Source organism: Talaromyces rugulosus, chromosome V (genome assembly GCF_013368755.1).
Source record: "Talaromyces rugulosus chromosome V, complete sequence".
Classification (NCBI taxonomy): domain Eukaryota; kingdom Fungi; phylum Ascomycota; class Eurotiomycetes; order Eurotiales; family Trichocomaceae; genus Talaromyces; species Talaromyces rugulosus.
Window position 1 is genome coordinate 3229321 of NC_049565.1, and position 19115 is coordinate 3248435.

Sequence of the window (19115 nt, forward strand, 5' to 3'; positions counted from 1 at the left end):
ATAGCTTTGGACGAGCATATCGATCGCTTCCAGTAATGACTTTTGCAGTTGCGCAAAGTCCCATAGCAAAGCCAGTCTCATCGAAGTTGTAAATATCTTCCGGTAAGATACCATATTGTAATATAGCCTCTTGTACAGATCCAAAATATTCTTGAATTATCTTTGGATCTTCGCATTTAGCGCGCTCATAGTTATATCTTCGTGAAAATCTTGATTTGAGCTCTGAGCGACGTTGAACTAGATTGTATACCCATTTCTCTCCAACCTGTTGATTTCCATGTTGTGCAAGTAAAATATTGGCCATATCTCGTACCATAGATGGTCGGGGAGGTAATCCTCGCTTATCTAGGTCCAATATCCATTGAACAAGCGATTCCTCTTCAAATTTATTCAATTTATGGTTATTGGCGCGTGTTTGAGATCTTTGTTGAGTGCCGTTTAGTCGATCTCGTAGAGTTGTCCGAGGAACATTATAAATCTTTGCCGCTCGTCCAATAGTCGAGATTTTTTTATTTTGTAAATCGGAAATAGCTAATAAGAGTCTTCCCTCTTGTTCCTGAGAATTTGACTGGTTTTCATTGCGAATTGGTGGCATATTGGCGTGTTGAACAAATTGGAATTGTTATGGGACGCGTTTTTGAGCGGAAGTGGCGGCTCGCTTGCAGTGGCGGCTCGCTTACCGATTACGTTATTCGAGATGATGATGATAAACCCCACTCTCACTTGATGTTATTGCACCAGATAAAACGCGAAGCTGGCAAGCCCACACGGGAGTGTGTAATGGCTATTCTTTCTCAAAATGTCTGCTGATTCCACATGTCTCCTCCCACCAACAAATGATGAGCTAATGGCGGCGGCAGGTTTGAAAAATCGCTCTATGACCTCATTCGAGGTCTGAGGAGCCACCGGGGTAGTGAGGCTGAATATATCCAAAACAGCTTGAAAGAATGCAGGTCAGAGATCAAGTCACAGGATATGGGTATGCAGTCTCTTGTCTAGCTTTGCCAGCTCGACGGACCTTGTTTTCTTTTTGCTGATAATGATACCAGATAAAAAGACCATTGCTCTCTTAAAACTGATATACCTGGAAATGTTTGGTTACGATATGTCTTGGGCATCCTTCCATGTGCTCGAAGTCATGTCTTCCCCCAAGTACCTGCAGAAGCGTGTCGGTTACTTAGCTGCGGCGCAAAGCTTTCGTGCCGAAACAGAAGTTCTGATGCTAGCGACAAACCTGCTCAAAAAGGTAGGCTCTCGAAAACAAAACAAAAAACATCCCCAGTTATGATATGGAGGCTTATATTCAACTCCAGGATGCCGTGTCGTCGTCAGTCATAAATCTCTCACTGCCACTAGCAACATTGCCACATATAATCACGCCTTCACTTTCGATGTCCTTGCTCAATGATTTGCTCCCGAGGCTTTCCCATTCAAACACGACGGTTCGCAAAAAAACGGTCGTTGTGCTCTATCGTATGGCTCTAGTCTATCCGGAAACCTTGAAACTAGCGTGGCCAAAGATGAAGGAACATCTGATGGATGACAACGAGGACAACAGTGTCATTGCTGCAACAGTCAACGTTGTCTGTGAACTTGGGTGGAGAAGACCGCACGATTTCCTTCCCTTGGCCCCAAGGCTCTTTGAGCTTTTGGTTGATAGTGGAAATAATTGGATGGCCATCAAAATCATAAAACTAGTAAGTCGGGCGTGGACCCCTCTGTAGGATATCAGAAAACTTATTCTCACAGTTTGCAACACTCATACCTTTGGAACCTCGTCTAATCCGGAAGTTGATGCGACCACTAATAAGCATTATCCAAACCACATCTGCAATGTCCCTCCTTTACGAATGTATCAATGGAATCATCCAAGGGGGCGTCCTCGGCGAAGCCGAAGGCACCCAAGAAGGTGATGAGATTGCTAGTTTATGTGTGACGAAACTCAGAGGGATGGTTGTTATGGATGCTGATCCCAATCGTACGAGGCGTCCTTTCACCCAAGTTATCTGCATATCTAACCATATGAAACAGTCAAGTATGTCGCGCTTCTTGCATTCAATCGCATTGCGGTATCGCACCCCGAGCTTGTAGCAATGCAACAGGCTGTCATCATGGATTGTCTAGATGACGCGGACATCTCTATTAGACTCCAGGCGCTTGAGCTTGTTGTTCAGGTGGTCACATCAGATTCTTTGCAAGGTATTGTCGATCGTCTCATTTCCCAATTGCTTAAGGGTCATGATTTGGATCTGGAGCACAATAAGGAGACATCCCAAGAGATTGGTTCCGATACCAGTTCTCAACTATCCAGACCGCAGACTGGGAACCAAAAACTTCCGTCATCGATTGACCTGCCGGCTGAATATAGGAACGAAGTTTTCATTCGTATCCTCGACATCTGTTCTCGGGATAATTATTCTGATATCATTGATTTCGAGTGGTATGTCAACGTGTTGGGACAATTGATGAGACTCCTGCTTCGCCTGAACGTGGGCAGCTTTACCTTTTACAGTGATGATTCTATACAAGACTCCCCAGAAGCCGATATCGCAATGAGAATAGGGTCCGAAATTCGCAATATTGCAGTCCGTGTGAAAGCAATCCGCAAGGAAGCCACTGGGACGGCTGAATCGTTTCTTTTCCTGGCTGATCATCAGCAAACACAGCGCACTGTTATATCTCCATATATCGGAGCGCTTGGGCCGGCGGCCTGGGTAGCAGGCGAATTTGCGGAATACCTGACCTTCCCTGATCGTGTTCTCAACATACTCATCAACCCAAATAGTGCGACATTGCCTAGTGGGACGTTGGCTCTCTACCTTCAAGCAATGCCCAAGGTGTTCTTGCAGCTGTTATCCTCTCGACTGGAATACAACACAAGCTCGTACGCCGAGCTTTCTATCATCCTTGCACGCCTGATCACATTTCTTGAAGAGCTAGGGGCACATCCTGATTTAGATGTTCAAGAGAGGGCGACTGAATTCCTCGAACTTCTACGCTTATCAAAGGATGCCTTAGAGCCACGATTAGATGAAACCCAACAGCCGCCATTTTTACTAACCGGAGTTATTCCCGGTATTTTCAGAGGGTTTGATCTGAACTCCGTAGCAATCGGTGCGCAGAAGAAAGTTCCGCTTCCTGGGAACCTAGACCTGAATGAACCAATAAACGATATTCTGCCACGATCCCTCGATGGATCTATGGAATCATGGCTGGAGGCTGAAGGATATAGCAGTATTCACAGTTTTTATTACACACAACAGGATCTGACACCTGTTCAGTGGGATATTTCGTCAGGAGCACAATCAGACAACAGCTCCCAAATCGCGGAACACTCGAAGGAGTCTACCAAATCTTCTGATTACCGCTCAGTTCGCCGGAATCAGAACAGAGATGACCCCTTTTATATTGGACAGGAAGACGAAGGTTTCAAGAGGACCGGTCCTTATAACGTTCTCGACTTTCAAAACGAAGATCTCGATATAGATTCTATCCCTATTATTGATCTCAAGGCGGGAGGCGGAACTGGTAATGATTCCACGACAGGTATTCAAAACATCGAGGCAGGAGTTCGCACGCGACCTGAAAAGTTTGAAATTGCCGCCGATGAGACGATTGATATTGATGAAAATTTGTCTCCGGAGACCATTGAAAACAAGGCCGACTCTAAGGCCCGTTTACAACGAAATCTACTACAGGTGGATTCTAGTGGACTCCAACGTTTGACTCTTAGTGATACTCAACAAACGCTACTCGAACCATCCCGACCCGTCCAGGGTCCAGAGGAGCTGGAGATGGCCGAGGCTATGCGGAAGATAGAAGGCCTTCGGTTGAAGATGCAAAGAGAATCCGAGCGTGTCAATGTTGATGGAATACCTCCGGATGGAACTCTTATAAAGAAAAAGAAGACGAAAAAGAAGAAAAAGCCAACGGCCACTGATTTATCCGACGCAAATACAGGGGCGTCTGGTCCATAGTTGGATACGCAATTTATACGCAAATGCTGACGTCTTTGTTGGGGTATAGCGGTTCTGTTATCAACATACAGGACAATGATCAAACTTTGTGTAACCATGCGAATTTAACACGTATCACCATGTGACATAATAAAGGACCAGTTGAACAATCTCCCTCATTCCTCGAATACAAGTATTTGTACACTAGCGCGCTGCTATACGCCCGAATCGTTTAGAAAAAGGAAGTGATTGTTGACCATATTTCCGGAAGGATCTTCAAGAGTTCAAAGGCCAATCCACCACAGACAACAAATGCAAGTAGAACTATTTCAGCTTCAATCAGCGACAAGCCAAAGCTCGATTTCCATAACTGATTCACATACCGACCCACCCGATCGATACCGGGGACTTCTGCTTTTGGCTCTTTTTGCTGACGGTGGTTTCTGGCTTCCCTCGTTTCGCGGCTTCGTGCTTCGCAAACTTCTCATTTGCTTTCCTCTGCTTCGGTGTTTGCGCCTTTGAGAATGATAGACATGATTAGCAACCTAGACCAAATATTCTGCGAGTATTGGAGATCATCTCACCATATTGAGTGACTGCGACAAAGAAAAAGGAGCTTGATTCGGAATTGAGGATGTGTCGAAGATGATGATGCGATGCGGCCAAGCTGGCCACTTATCAGTTATCAGCGGAGCTAATCGTTGAGCTAGTTGATTGGCCTAGCTAGTTTGTAGCTGGATCCTGTCCGGCGCGATGTGGCCTCTCACAATAGTTAAATATTATTATTCTACTAAAAAATAGTATGTATTATTTTTTTTAGAGATATTTCATTGTTAAAATGTTTGATATAAAGCTTCCATTAATGATACTATTATAAATTATAATTTATTAAAAAGTACTACGTATTATATAATAAAAACTAAGAAAACAGTAGTCTATTCCATTATATTTATCAAAATTTGAAGTCACATTAAGTTTTAAAATAGAATAAAGAATAAAGTCCTTAATATTCTAGTTTCTTTGCTGCAGTAGCTTACTGAGTGAATACTCTTTCTCGCAAGCCGTGATATTTAGGGCTATTTTTATTTCCTCCGCAAGACTAAACCCTGTTGATTTCAATACAAACTAGATAGATCACTCAAGATTAGATCTCATCATGAATTAATCCCCTATCAGATCTTAATTACTGGGGATCGGGGTCGCTTCCCAAAAGGTTTAATCTATATAGAAGCAGTCCCAGTATTTTGGCCACGGAATACGTAATCCGAAAAAAATAAGCCCAAGCGCCTTCTATGTGAGATAAGCTTTGGCATAGGTCCTAATCCAAAGAAAAAAATATCCATGGTATTAATTGGAAATCAAATATCGCCTTATATCGGCTCTTAGAAAGGTTCCTAGTGCAAGCCAGAAGTCGGAAACACCGAGTCCCTAAAAAAAAAAAAAAAGAAGCTTTGCATTAATTTGCCACGTTACAGATGAGGGTTTTAGGCAAATTCATCGAATGAATCTCTAGGAGTGTTTGCATTGACATGGTCCCGCAGTATTTCGGCTATAGTTTCATTGCCGTAATCATCTGCCCATGAAAAGGGTGTTCGTCCTTCAAAATCTTGGGATTCTGGGTTAACCCCTTTAGTGGCAAGCAGCAGTTTAACCACTGTCTCATACCCATTTTCTGCCGCTCTTGACAGGGGTGTACGTCCGTTAGAATCCCGACAGTCTGGGTCGATACCCTCTGTAGCAAGCAGAAGCTCAACTACCATATCATGCCCTTCCTGTGCCGCTTTTGATAATGGCGTCTCTTCCATATAATCCTTGGTATTAGGATCGGAACCCGCAGTAAGCAGCAATTTAACCACCGTTACATTTCCAACCCATGCCGCCATCAAGAGGGGTGTCCGACCGTCAAAATCCTTGGAGTCAGGGTTGACGCCCGCTATATCAAGCAGTATATTGACTACCACTCCATGTCCTCCAAGTGCCGCCTCCAACAAAGGCGTCTGTCCGTTATGATCAGAGTCATGGTTAACACCCGCAGTGTGGAGTAGCAGGTTGACTACCGCTTCATGTCCATTTTGTGCTGCTATTAATAATGGCGTCCTTCCCCAACGATCTTTAGAATTAGCATTGACTCCCTCTGTGGCGAGAAGCAATTTGACCAATGTTTCATGTCCATGTTGTGACTCCCATGATAGAGGTGTCCGTCCGTTCCAATCCTGGGAATCAGGGTCTACGCCGTCCGTGGTGAGCAGCAAGTTGGCCACTGCCATATGTCCATTTTGTGCCGCCTTCAACAGCGGTGTCTCTCCATGTACATCTTTGGAATTGATGTTAACGCGCTTCGTGGCAAGAAGCAACTTGACCACGCCCTCGTGTCCATTCCGTGCTGCCCACCATAGTGGTGTCTCTCCCCTAGAATTCTTCAAATCAGGGGATACACCCCCAGTTGTGAGTAGTAGCTTAACCACAGCCTCACACGCATTTTGAGCTGCCTTTAGTAGTGGTGTCCCTCCCTGAGAATCCTTTGAATTAGGATCAACGCCTTTTATATTGAGTAGTAATCTGACCACCACCTCATGGCCATGCTTTGCTGCCTTTGAAAGTCCTTTTTGCAGGGCAATGGACGGTGGTTGGGTATGAGGTCTTGCTGCGAGCGATTTTTGAGCTGTCCCTTTTTGTCCCCGTCTTGCAGCCCACAACAATGCCGAACTTCCTTGTTGTACGTTGTAGCGATAAAGAGTGGGGTTGATAAGACTATACAGGCGAGTATCCGTTTGAGCAAGAGAGTTTATATCCTTTTCGGACTCCAGCCACTCCGTAATGGACAGCAGTAGTTCATTTGGTAACCGGAGTAACATCTGAATTGTATTCGCTTCATTCGTACATTTTTGCTTACTTACCGAGGTGGTAACACATATGTACGTAGGTACATAGTTGGTTGAGGATTACGTATGCTTACTAAGAGGCACATGACCCATCGGTCTCCTTTTATGAGACCCGTTTGTGTGTGGATCTTTCTAAGAACCAAGAAGATCAACACTTTCTGGCTCTGTTTGTACTCATGGGGATCTCGACTATGAATCGGGTAGGACAGTAGACCCGTTCGAAAAGAGGCTGCTAAATTTTCTACCGTCATCTTATTCTGATCTGAATAGCATAAGAATATGGCGAGGAGATCAAGAAAATAAAGTAGCAAATCTCAATTTGCAATTGGAAAAGTCCCGTATAAGCTTAGTGGCCAGCTGGCCCAATTTAACTTTCGCGTTGGTCCCAATAGTGCTCCAGTGAATATTCACAGGTGAGATCAATACGAAGGGCCTTGAACTTTTCATATCGATCTTTCAAAGTTTATTAGTGGGGGGTACACTGACGACGCGGGGCACTATTTTAAACGGCTCTGGTGAATTTCCAGGATTAGACAAGAGCGCTGTAGAATCAAAGTGATATACTTTTTTTTTCTATACTGTGTATGTTTCAATAAATATTCGACCCAGTGTCGATTAATACAACTTTTTTTCAGCGTAGCCGGTGTAACGCAACTGGTCAACGAAAATCATATGATCTATGGGGCCGCAAACATGAAAGGAGCTCTCGAGGTGCAATAAAATGATGCTCGACTACAATCCCGCGACACGACAAACCAGCGAAGGTGCGCACGGCTGCAATCTTTTGGAATCCGGCGCAAAACATAAGTAGGGTACCAGCGATGCATGGCCCTACTTGCAAATGTGCAATAAAAAATTTGACAACGGCGTGACTCGAACACGCGCATCTTTCGATACTAGAATCCAAAGTTGACTTTGGGTAAGCTTGAGAACTTGAGTCTAGCGCCTATTTGAGAATTAGAGAGTGTTTACAGAGAAAGCGACAGCGGGAATCGTACCATAACCAACTCGGCCACGTTGCCATCTGATGACAATGAGAGCTATCAATAAATTATTATCAAACATTTATAGTGCTCTATATTAAATTGAGTTTGGTCACTTCTTCTGAGCATAAATTCTTATAACCGCTCAGCGCTCGCAACCGTTGAAAATCATTACATAGAAAGCGCATGCTTTCTTAACTAGGAAATCAAACATAGGTAGCCAGACTGATTACTGCTACCTAGGTATAGAATTTGGCACGCGTAGCCGCATTTTGTATATGAAAATAATAATAGATATAAACAATGCAGCCGGTTACCTTGGATTTATAGGGAGGTTACTGCAAATTTGTTATGTGGCACTCTCGTAGGAACGCCAATAGTTCTGATACCGACCGATGGTTGGATTCCTAGGTGTACTGCCACGGTCGTGTGCGACGCCGGTGTGCATGAACCATGATGGTGCTCTGTTATAATAGGGAATGCTGGAATATATGGCATACTTCAGCTCCAGAGAAAACCATCTAATTTTTCTTTCAGCATTCCAACTTCAAGCAAGATCATCAAGCCGCCGCATATCGATCAATCCTGTGTCAGATTCTCCATTTCTGGTCGCCCTGCGCATTGAGGTCCGCTCCCTTGCAAATGAGATTTTCTGCAGGTACTACGAGCCCAGTAAAGCAAGCATGGTAGAGAGGACTAGACTCTGTGTCCTAACTCCTACCTCTAATTCTTTCTAGCATGGCTCTCACAAGCGTGCTGCCCTACTAAGGCATCGATGTTTCCTATCAACTTCTAGGATTCAATTAAAAGCATATTTTCGTCGTCTAATTCAAATTTTCTACGACAGACAAGTGGCGCCGTAAAAGTATGTGAGCAGCGCTCGTGTGGTGCTCCTTTTATAAAAAACCAGCTGACGTCGTGAAGCGTGAGCGCAGCCCTCCTATAATGGAGCTGTTCCTTCAAGCCCACAGCCAGTGGTTTGGCCTGGTAAACAGCCACAGTAAAAAACACACAAGGGATAGAGAAGCCAATGGAACTATCCTATTAGTTTTCGTTCTCAAGCCTTCCCTTCCCGTTCATCTCTCCTTTATTTGCCTATGGAGATGTGACGGCCAAATTAACGTAAAACAACATTATATATCTAAACATATACTTACTGCTATCTCTTACTTTCCACAATATAATTCAAGTCACAGGATGAACAAAGGCGTAGAAGCAAGATAAAAAAAATCAGAACCAACTCCAGTGTACAGCTCGCCGCCTCGCTTAGCCCGTTGCCAGAGGGTACCAAGCCGTGACAATATAGGCTTCACATTTTTCGCCTACGGAACATCACTTTTGCCATCGGGTTAGGCGTAATTTCAGTACTGCTGTATATATTTTCTGGTCGCTCTGAGATCTGGATATCGTAGTGCAGTATTATGTGTGCCAATATTACCTTCATCTCATTGCTTGCGAAGAATCGTCCTGGGCATGCATGGGTTCCGTGGCCTGGTTCAAAGTCAGAGACAGCATTAATTTTATCATCTCGCAACTACGTATTTGCTAGGTATTTGAGAGATGTTGTTGGAGGAAAAACAAGCAAGGGTATATGAGTGAGTAGTAGAGAGGATAACTATACCAAAAGCAAAAGAAGTTTTTCCTGTAGTAACAAATTGATGAGAATGTTCCTGTCCAGGTCTCTCGCGTAGTTTTGCAAAACGAAACCCATCAAATTCGCCTGCGTTGTCCCAAATCGATGGGTCTCTTGAAACTCCGGCCAAGGAGAAAGCTGTGTGTGTCCCCTTTGGAAGGGTATCGCCGGTCGAGAGCTTTAGAGTGGATGTAGTATACCGAGTCATTGAAAGCATGCTTATTGGGTTCACCCTCTGGACTTCTTTCAGAAATGAGTCCATCTTCTTCAGCTTTGCCATTGATTGTTTCCCAAGAGCTCCATTGTTTTCTGCAAGGATTTTTTCAAGCTCTTCACGAAGAGGTGCGACATATTCTGGTCGCAGTGCAAGATCATAGATGGTATGCACAAGCTGTGGCACGGGAATTAGTACTTGTGCTCATTAAGGATTTACAAAAAAAAAAAAACCATTTATGACATACTTGTTGGCTAGTAGTATGAATCGCAGCCAAGCTTACAAGAATCTGAGAATTCACTTGATAATCCAATGACTTGCCATCTTCACCAGCTTGTTTAATAACCCACTGTCAAACAAGAGAGGTTAGTCATGAACACAAGCTCAATCGACAATGTGAAAGCAAGCAGCAGATAATTTTCCTTATAGAACTAACCTCCAGTAAATCACTAGGCGGTTGGAAGCCAGGAGTTGCCATATCTTTTAGTCTTTGCTCTAAGACTGGCTTAAGGAGGGTCTTAGCATCAGCGAAGTGTCTGCGAATGGCCTTGGTCTCTGCAAGAAATGGTGCAACGAAGGGTCGCACGAAATTTTTATAGCCTCTTAGCTTTGAGAGACAGTGAAAAGCGTCCAGAGTATAATTAACTGTGAGATTGATCCATTTGTCATTGCGCGACAGAGGTAAACCCACAAATACTCTGCCGGATAACAATGCAATTGTTCGTGTCAGCACTGGATAGACGTGAACAGGTGTCCAGGTGTTAGCTGGGCATTCAGGTACTCCGGTAGAGAAGGCATATGCGCATTCGTCTTGTAGACGATCTAGACTACTGGCAATATTGTTTGTCAGATCAAGTCTGATGGCTTTTATTGCTCCTGCAGGTGGCAGTCCTATAGATGTATATTGGCCGAAGAAATGATGGTAAAATGACTCGGCCAAGCTGAGTTGATGTTCAGGTAGGGACTTGACTTCGTCCAGAAGCAAGATAGGCAGAACGACAGTTGGGTGATGGGCCGCATTAAGGACAAATAGGGACTTAGGGTGCTAAACGCCGAGGTGTTTCGATAAGTGTATGTAGTTATAGAGTAGCTCCAAGGTCGTACCTCGGAATAAGCTTCGGAGAGGATTCTGCCAAGTCCCTTTGAAGTAGAGTCACGAAGGGGAGGAAATTTGAGATTTCTGTTGCTTCTGAATAGACGGACGAGCAGCGATACAACGAGAATGGTAGCCGTGCCTATCAATGTCTGGTAAGACATGAACTCGTGGACTTTTATTGCATCACTTAGATGTCGAGACATAGCTGCTGATTAGTCTTCTTAAAGACAAGATTAGAAATACTAAAACAAAGTAGAGGTAAAAGCTGTCCAATTCTGGTCGTATAAGATAGTAAACGATTCTTGAGATAGATTGAGAGAGATGAAAAGTGCTTTACAATAAGGTCGATGTTACTTTTATAAAGCAAATCTATACCCCGTTTGTTCCGCGGACAATCTGCTTTGTTCCACGGATAACCCGCGGACCACCCACGAGTGGTACATGTTTCTCGCCCCTGCCCGCCCGTTGTCTTACTGTAAGAGAGACAGCTCTAGAATAGTGGAGGCTGCTATCTGATCCCTTTATTATATACGTATAGACCAGGAGTGCCTTGTAGCTCTTAGTCTATAGCTGATAACTAAAGTGTGCGCTTGATATTACAAAGCTAGATAGGTTACAAGCTAGCATCTAAGGACCTTGTTGCGTTTATATTAGGGAGGCATAGCAAATTTCAAGGAAATGTTTCCTTTCAGTACGATTCTTTTAGCATTAATAAAGCTAATCTTAAACCATAATAATTTATAGTCACTGTTTCTCTACGATAGTGACTAGGAATATATTATAAAGTAAAGATTAATTAATTTTGTCCTGAACTAGATCATATGGAAACAAATACATACAAAGTTATAATTAGTAGCCTGCCTCAGGGCCTATTACCTGACCTTGGATGCCAGTGTCACAGTAGGCAAGGGTGTAAGTCTCGCAATTGCCACCTGAATACTGGTATTTATGACGGTTCGGTTGTTATAAGACGATGTATTGTTGCCTAGCAAAGCCAAACCAGATTCAACCTCGTTTGTCGTTCTTTTCACCTTCTTTCATTCTCCTTCAGCTTATAATAGTCGATTGAAGCAACGTGCCGTCACATATTATCAATATACCAGCCAAAGAAAGTCCATAGCTAACTTAGATGCAAGAATATTGGTACAGACTGGGAATTGACATCGTCAGAACTCAACGTTGAACATCTTGGATTTGCGAATGCGCTCGCCGTAGCGGTAGAAAATCACGGGAACCGGTATGAAAGCGACACCAAGAAACCCCAAGAGCGAATTTCCCCAGCCATAGCCTAATTTTGTGTACATAGAAGGGCCAGCTAGTGGGATCAAAGCTGCAAAGAGACAACGAAAGATGGCGTTTGAGGCCGTCACTGAGGCTGCATACATCGTGAAGGCATCGACGACGTACATAGTGGTGGCCATCTTGCATGAAGTTAGCCCACGGACATTTCATCGGTATCAAATCAGTCCTATTTCCACTCACAAAGGCAATAAGCATTCCGGCACCAATAAATCCTGTGCCAATGATAGGAAGAATCCAGTGAGTGTGGTAGTATGCTGTCCATCCGTACCAGAACAGACCAATGGGTGTGAAGAAGGCACCGATAATCAGCACGGGGAGTCGGTACTCTGGCTTGGCCTCTCCTCCATGCTTCTTAGTCAAATACTTGGAGATCTTGTCTGAGCTGCCACCGGAAATAAATAGCCCCAAAATAGAACCAACTCCCAACCCCAGAGTCGCCAGGCCCGACGGCCCACTTCCAAATCGGTACTCATCGTTTAAAAGTACCGGGAAAGTGGTGAAACACAGGTAAAGAAAGGTGTAGACGAGCGCACAATAGAGCGATAGCAAGAACACAATCGGTGACATGAGCATTTTCAGTGGACGCCAGATGGAGAAGGCAAACAGCTGACGTGGTGTCTTGCCGGTATCCAATGCTGACCGTAGATGCATATTTCCGGTCTCACTGCGCAACTTCTCTGTCTTGCGTTTCAGGATCACATAAGGGTACGACTCTGCAAGTAACATCACCGGAATTGCTATCGCACCCAAGAGAATAGCCATGAGCCAAAATGCCCACCGCCATCCTTTATCAGGGCTCACGTATCCACCGATGATTGGTCCAAGCGAAGGACCTAGAATAGTGCCAATCACGTAGCCTGACATGGCTCCGGCTCGCTTTTCAGCTGTAGTCATATCGGCGACCGAGCCGGCACCAAGTGTGATGGGGCAGGAACCCATGATGCCAGCAAGCAGTCTAAAAATGATGAGAGTTCCCATACTAGGTGCCAAGGCACAAGCCACATTGAAGACAATGAAAAGCACGATGCAGACCTTGTAAAGAATAGCTCTGCCGTACATCTCTGACATGGGTGCAATGATACAAGGACCAAATACGTAGCCAAGCAAGAATACTGTAGTTACAAAAGCTCCGACCATCTCATTTGTTGTGTTGAAGTGCTTCATGATGGCAGGAGATATCGGAGAAGAGACGGTAGAGGTGGTTGGTCTGCGAAGATTCTGGCGTTAGTCTGCTGTGCGAGTTTGAGGGGGGAAGCTCTTCGTACGAGAGGAGTGTTATCAAGGACACGACCGTAAGGTTGAAGGACTTCTTTCCTGTCGACCAGTTTCTCGGATTGGCAGGGTCATCTCGCTCGAAATCGACCACATCCGGATCACTTGACTTGTCCTCATCGGGTGTCTTGATGGCAGCAGAATCGTGCTCAATATCGGTGTGGAGCGAAGCCAGCGCAGTCGACTCGAAAACTTCGGTCCTTGGCTCGCCCATTTTTATTTCAGCTCTCGGGTGTAGTCCCTGGGGTGCCAGGTCCTGAACTTCGAAAGTAGTCCGAGGGATAGCGGGTGGTTGGATTTCCTGTGTAAGTGAGTGAAGAAAAAATTGAGGGAACTGCTTTATAAGAACATGAAACTGAAAATATAATGTGACCAAGGTATGGACTTATTCCACGGAGCACCACGGGAAGAAATCCTGGACTACAAGCTTACCTTGAGGTTGGGCTCTCATAGCACACCTCCGCGGAACTTCCGCTCACAGCAAACTTTCGTACCGTTTTGCGGATATAATCTGTCTTTGTGATCTAGTATCCATTTATTTTGCTGCCTGAAGGGCTATTATAATGTTACACCCGTTGAGTGGGTGAAGGCATACCAGGGATAAGGGGCAGGGAATACGTACCGGTTGGCCGAGACACTGCCAACTGGATACAAGACTATGTGGATCGAAAAGAACTCTCACCTCAACTACTCATTCAATTTCCCACGTTATTCCGTTTTAACAGGGCATAAGCACATGTCTTTCATTCCCTAGGATGGTGTTGCTAAAGGAGCTCCTGCTGGAATCGTCACTCGCATCCAGGACAGGGCCTAATTCATCCGTTCTCGCTGGTGTCTATTCCAACACCTTTTCGAAGGAGGACTCCCGCATTCTAGTTCGACCAATGTTACAAGTATTTGATTCTACTGACCCGCAAGAAGACCCCCCTCCCTATCTTTGCCTTTGGAGATGTAACTGATCATTCAGGCCCTCTCAGGGCGTGAGCTGGCTGGAGGCAGTCAGAGGTGGTTCTGGATAAAATTCTGGCCAATATTGACGGTCAAACATTTCGACACAAATTCGGACCGAATCTCTTTATCGAGGGCGCCATCAAATTGACACTGGGCAAGAACCATCGGGTCACCTATGCAATGGATAACCATGGCTCTGATATTATGATGTCTTCTAGGGATGGCAAATTGGATCTTGAATAGTCTTCCGCACGACCCAGTAAAACCCAGACCCAACCCAGACCCAACCCAGACTGGGTTGGGTTTTGGGTCAAACATGTCGACCCAGTAATGGGTCTGGGTTGGACTGGGTAACCCAGTACTGGGCCTGGGGCCCCAAATTGGGTTACAAACATAACAAATATACCAAGAATTCTAATTGCATAACTTATGCATTTTGTAGTTGTATTTTTGAGTATTTACTTTACAGATTTATTAGGAAAAAAGGTAAAAGAAAAGCCTTTATTTAGAATTTACATATTTAACTAATGATATTCAAATATATCATCTTCCCGGCTCTTACGTTTCCGCCCTGATACCCGTGTCTGTGTACAGGTTGGTGGTAATGACGGTGAGCCTGGACTATCTGGTTCAGCAGCAGATAAGAAAGTCGTATCTAGTCCTATATCCTCCATTTCATTCTCTGGTCCATTTTCTAGCTCATCCTCTTGCTCCTCTGTATCACTAATTGGATTGATCTCATCCTTGTTAAGCTTCTCTTCCCTTTCTTCTTTCGCCGCCTCAAGCTCATCCTGTGAGAAGAATTTTTCAAGAAGCTTTGCTTCCTGTGCCTCTATATCGAATTTGGATGTACAAAGAAACATCATCAACTCCTCAATCGTCTCGGTCTTCATTCTCCCACGACGATAGTGACAAACATCTCGAGCAGTATTAAAGAGGCGTTCCACTCCTGCACCAGTGGCTGGGAAGGAGAGCGCATCTCGCGCAAGGGCGGCAATAGCTGGAAAGCGATATTGATGCTCTTTCCAAAAGATAAGTGGCCCAACAGAAACAGTATCTAGTTTAAGATTAGTGAACTAGCAATACATAGGTAGTGGATAATCACTGACCACTATCAAGATATTGACTAATTTCATCAGTCATCGCTCGTGGCTGTATATCCTTTCCATCAAGCATCTCCTCCAGCCTTGAGCTTGGTTGAGCTGCAGTGTGAGAGCTGTATGCATCCTGGCTTTGACTTTTTACTTGCGCTTGGTATGGGATGAGGGCTTGCTGAAAGGCGTTGCGATAGATATCTCGCCACTTCTGATCCCAATCGCTAGAGAGAAAGAATCTAAATTTATTCACTGGTGCAAGCATCGTACTGACGGCATAGATATGCCCTCGAATAGTATCGGTTTGAGCGTAGTACTCATCAAGCTTGGTCCGTCCAGCGTCCAGTGCGTCCAGCATTTGTTTCTTCCATGGGACACGCTTCCGTTGTAGCTGTGTCTGTGATCGCTCAAGATGATCAAAAAGTCGGTTGTAAATCTTGAACACATAGTGGGCAGTGACGTCTCGAGTCTTTGATAACTGGGTTGTATAATCGAAGAACGGCTCAGTGATACAGAGAAGATAGTCAATTTGGCGCCACTCGTGCTCGCTAAGTAGCATCTCCTCACAGTCATACTCTGCACAAAATAAAGAGAAGATAGCACGTAGCCGTTTGGCCCGGCGAAGCATAAGAAATGTAGAATTCCATCGTGTTTTCACATCTTGGATGGGAACAATCTTGACGTTTGTTGTCTGAAGATTGTAGAATGTCTCTCGGCGCTGGGGGCTTGCATTTATATAAATTGCAAGATAACGTACTTTGTTCAATGTAGAAGAGATCTGACATTGCTTCGCATTCTCTTGAACCAGCCTGGACTGACTCTCTGTCCACTTTGTCTCCGCGGATTCATTGGATGGAACTGCCTTAATCCGAACAAGAAGCTGATTAAGACTGAGCTGGATAACATGGGCAAGGCATGGTATTCGTGTAATAATGACACCATCTGATAAAGCTTGTTGGAGAGACGCAGCTAATGCCTTATTGTTTGATGCATTATCTGTGGTCAGCCCAAACACTCTATCTTCAATGTTGTTCTCTACCAGGGTTTCCATCAGAACACCACTTAAGTAAGACCCCGTATGTGTACCGTGAAGTGGCTTAAAACCAAGAAGCACCTCACGATAAACCCAATCACTGTCGATAAAATAACCAGTGATCGCCATAAATGCCTGCGAGAATGGAGATGTCCAACAGTCAAGCGCAATAGATATCTTTGAACCAGCAGGTAGCGTACGAAGAACCCGCTGCTGCCGGTCTTTGACCAAGCTCCCTAATCGGCGACGGATTGTATCGGCAGACGGGATCACTGGAGCGACAAGAGCAGAACGCGCTTTGTAGATAATCCGCTTAAATGATGGATGCTCGATGAGGTGGAATGGTAGCCGATTGAGAGTCAGGAATTGCAAGATATCGTCTTCCCAGTCCTCTTGTAAAAAGGGTATATCTGCTGAGATTTCGCCCTAGGAAGACATACCATAGATTAGTATCTAAGTATCGTTTCACAGTCTAAAACATACCTCTTTTTGGAGAAACTTTGTAATCTCTGCCTTCTTTCCCTTCTCCGACCGTAGGCACCCAGCTGTCTTCAGATGTTTCTGGATTGTTGATGTGCCGTGATACTGCGCTTTGCCGGAACTGTTCAGACTCAGGGAATAAGGATGCTCAAGAATCTTTCCACAGCGTTTGCACATGACCTTTGGTGTGCCATCTACACCCTCAGCAACCTGGTTGTAGCTATTCCAGATCACCGTGTGGCGATGTGAATCCCAGTTGATCTTTCTTTTCCGCCCATAGTCCGTCTGTAACCACCAGTCGATAAACTCGTTGTGTGACATCTTGTCGTAGAGAACAAACCTATTCCGGCGATCAGGTCCAACACGTATCAAAGAAGGAGGAACGAGGAGGTCATCTGGCCGGTGGAAGCCAGAATCAATTGTATGATGACTTGCGGATGGAGTGATTTGTTGCGTTGAGAGAGATGGAAGATCATCAATATCTCCACTATAAAGTGACGATGTGAAGTCGGAAAGCTGGCTTTGAGACATGACAAAAGATATGTAAGCATCACGAAGGGGAGAGGTAAAGGGAAAATATGAATAACATACTGAGATGGAAAAGCACTACAATTAGAAAAATGAGAAAAATGAGAAAGTCAAGTTAATTGATATGTCAGATGGAATGAATCCTTGTCCTCTCATTCATTGGTTTGGTATACTGATATTATGTGGACCTAATGCATTATCCCTGTAATAACCCAGTAATAGCCCAGAGACAACCCAGAGAACCCAGTCAAGGCCCAGTCAAACCCCAGTCAAACCCCAATTCCCACCCCAGTTTCCCCAAGCCTAGCCAAAAAAATTCATCCCGTCCTACTTTCAAAGTTGAAGCCTTCGACTTAAATGTAGATATCTAGGTATTCTGACAAGCGTCGGAATTATCAATAGAACGGTTTGATATTCTGACAACAGTAGAACATTTAAACAGTTCAATACATTCTAATATTCCCCGAAATATTTATTTGATTCATGTAGAAATGTATAATGTGTGAATATATGTTTAACATATATAACTACATCGGTACGACGATAGATGTGCATTTTCCCACCACACCGTAGATACGGCCTTTCCATGTAGAACGAGGCATTGTAAAAGATAAGCAACAGTGAATTCGATATGCCCTTTTCATATTTAAGAAATTCCTTAAAGATTTCATTGATTTCCTGGTAGAAAGTGTTCTATTTCAGTGTAAACATCAAAACGGGAAAAATGACGGCGTGTAATTTAAATAATTATACCATAATTTATGCCGGAACTGGGTCGAAATGGGTTATTTCTGGGTTTTCTGGGGCCCCAGTGACTGGGCCTGGGTTGGGCCTGGGTTATGAAGCTTCGACCCAGACCCAGACCGGGTTGGGTTTTGGGTCGTGACCTTCGACCCAAAATGGGTTATGCGGAAGTCTATTTCCAACCTACAGATACAAGGTCTTGAGGACGATCCTTTCCAGGAGGGATAGATTGTGAAGTGCCAGGCTTGGGGATGCCAATCCAGCTTACAAAGGCCTGCATATCCTCCGCGGATTGAGTTGATACATCACAAAGGATACATCTACCCCTCATGCTCGGTGAATATAACCCTGTTAGGAAGTAGGATCTCATCTAGATCAGGCTTATAAGCTTGAGACCCCATCCCCCAGGATGAAGGGGCTCAAGCGGTTTATTCTATATCAATATAACCCATCTCTATTTACTTTATATACTGCCTCGACTCCTAGTAGGAACCCCCTCGGAGCCCAGTAGGTTCCAACTCCCTCATATATAAGTCTTTCAGACACCACGCACTTTACAATAAAGATCTTTACTAAGCTAAATATTAGACAGAGATTCTACTAAATCTAAATACACCCAGACTTTACAGATCTAATTATCTTCTATTGTTGATATAGTATTTTTAAGTATAAAATAATACTGTTTAGCCTTATCAATAGATTAACAATATTTCAATAATTAATTAATAATATCTTCATAAACTACCTTAACCAGTTTATAATTATATTTATCAATAATCTATTAATATATAGCAAGAACAAGCTAGAGTATAAGATATATATATAATAAGTGTTGGAGAGACTCTGAGAGGTAGAACTACAAGCTAGTATCAAAAAATATAAGTTTTATATTATATTGATTAAGTATCTAGGCTTTATTATTATCTTAGAGAGAATAGAGGTTGATC

At 44.1% G+C, this 19115-nt stretch overlaps 7 protein-coding genes across 7 annotated transcripts; 1 reads left to right on the forward strand and 6 right to left on the reverse strand.

Annotated features, from left to right (window-relative positions):
- Positions 1 to 975: 975 nt before the first annotated feature.
- Positions 976 to 3977, forward strand: TRUGW13939_09672 (uncharacterized protein; the record flags this gene model as incomplete). The annotated part of the gene is made up of 5 exons (XM_035492792.1): positions 976 to 979; positions 1050 to 1246; positions 1314 to 1697; positions 1750 to 1978; positions 2032 to 3977. The coding sequence occupies 5 exons, from the start codon at positions 976 to 978 to the stop codon at positions 3975 to 3977; spliced, it is 2760 nt and encodes a 919-aa protein (XP_035348685.1).
- Positions 3978 to 4188: 211 nt separating this feature from the next.
- On the reverse strand, positions 4189 to 4543 carry TRUGW13939_09673 (uncharacterized protein; the record flags this gene model as incomplete). Its single annotated transcript, XM_035492793.1, has 3 exons — positions 4189 to 4280; positions 4340 to 4472; positions 4541 to 4543. The coding sequence occupies 3 exons, from the start codon at positions 4541 to 4543 to the stop codon at positions 4189 to 4191; spliced, it is 228 nt and encodes a 75-aa protein (XP_035348686.1).
- An 897-nt stretch (positions 4544 to 5440) lies between these two features.
- On the reverse strand, positions 5441 to 6811 carry TRUGW13939_09674 (uncharacterized protein; the record flags this gene model as incomplete). Its single annotated transcript, XM_035492794.1, has 1 exon — positions 5441 to 6811. The coding sequence occupies one exon, from the start codon at positions 6809 to 6811 to the stop codon at positions 5441 to 5443; it is 1371 nt and encodes a 456-aa protein (XP_035348687.1).
- A 2319-nt stretch (positions 6812 to 9130) lies between these two features.
- TRUGW13939_09675 (uncharacterized protein) lies at positions 9131 to 10967 on the reverse strand (the record flags this gene model as incomplete). The annotated part of the gene is made up of 5 exons (XM_035492795.1): positions 9131 to 9312; positions 9443 to 9845; positions 9916 to 10017; positions 10105 to 10713; positions 10773 to 10967. The coding sequence occupies 5 exons, from the start codon at positions 10965 to 10967 to the stop codon at positions 9131 to 9133; spliced, it is 1491 nt and encodes a 496-aa protein (XP_035348688.1).
- Positions 10968 to 11930: 963 nt separating this feature from the next.
- On the reverse strand, positions 11931 to 13552 carry TRUGW13939_09676 (uncharacterized protein; the record flags this gene model as incomplete). The annotated part of the gene is made up of 3 exons (XM_035492796.1): positions 11931 to 12185; positions 12247 to 13273; positions 13332 to 13552. 3 exons carry the CDS (start codon positions 13550 to 13552, stop codon positions 11931 to 11933), a joined length of 1503 nt encoding a protein of 500 aa, XP_035348689.1.
- A 1838-nt stretch (positions 13553 to 15390) lies between these two features.
- TRUGW13939_09677 (uncharacterized protein) lies at positions 15391 to 15741 on the reverse strand (the record flags this gene model as incomplete). Its single annotated transcript, XM_035492797.1, has 1 exon — positions 15391 to 15741. One exon carries the CDS (start codon positions 15739 to 15741, stop codon positions 15391 to 15393), a length of 351 nt encoding a protein of 116 aa, XP_035348690.1.
- A 1140-nt stretch (positions 15742 to 16881) lies between these two features.
- On the reverse strand, positions 16882 to 17427 carry TRUGW13939_09678 (uncharacterized protein; the record flags this gene model as incomplete). Its single annotated transcript, XM_035492798.1, has 1 exon — positions 16882 to 17427. The coding sequence occupies one exon, from the start codon at positions 17425 to 17427 to the stop codon at positions 16882 to 16884; it is 546 nt and encodes a 181-aa protein (XP_035348691.1).
- Between the last annotated feature and the right edge of the window lie 1688 nt (positions 17428 to 19115).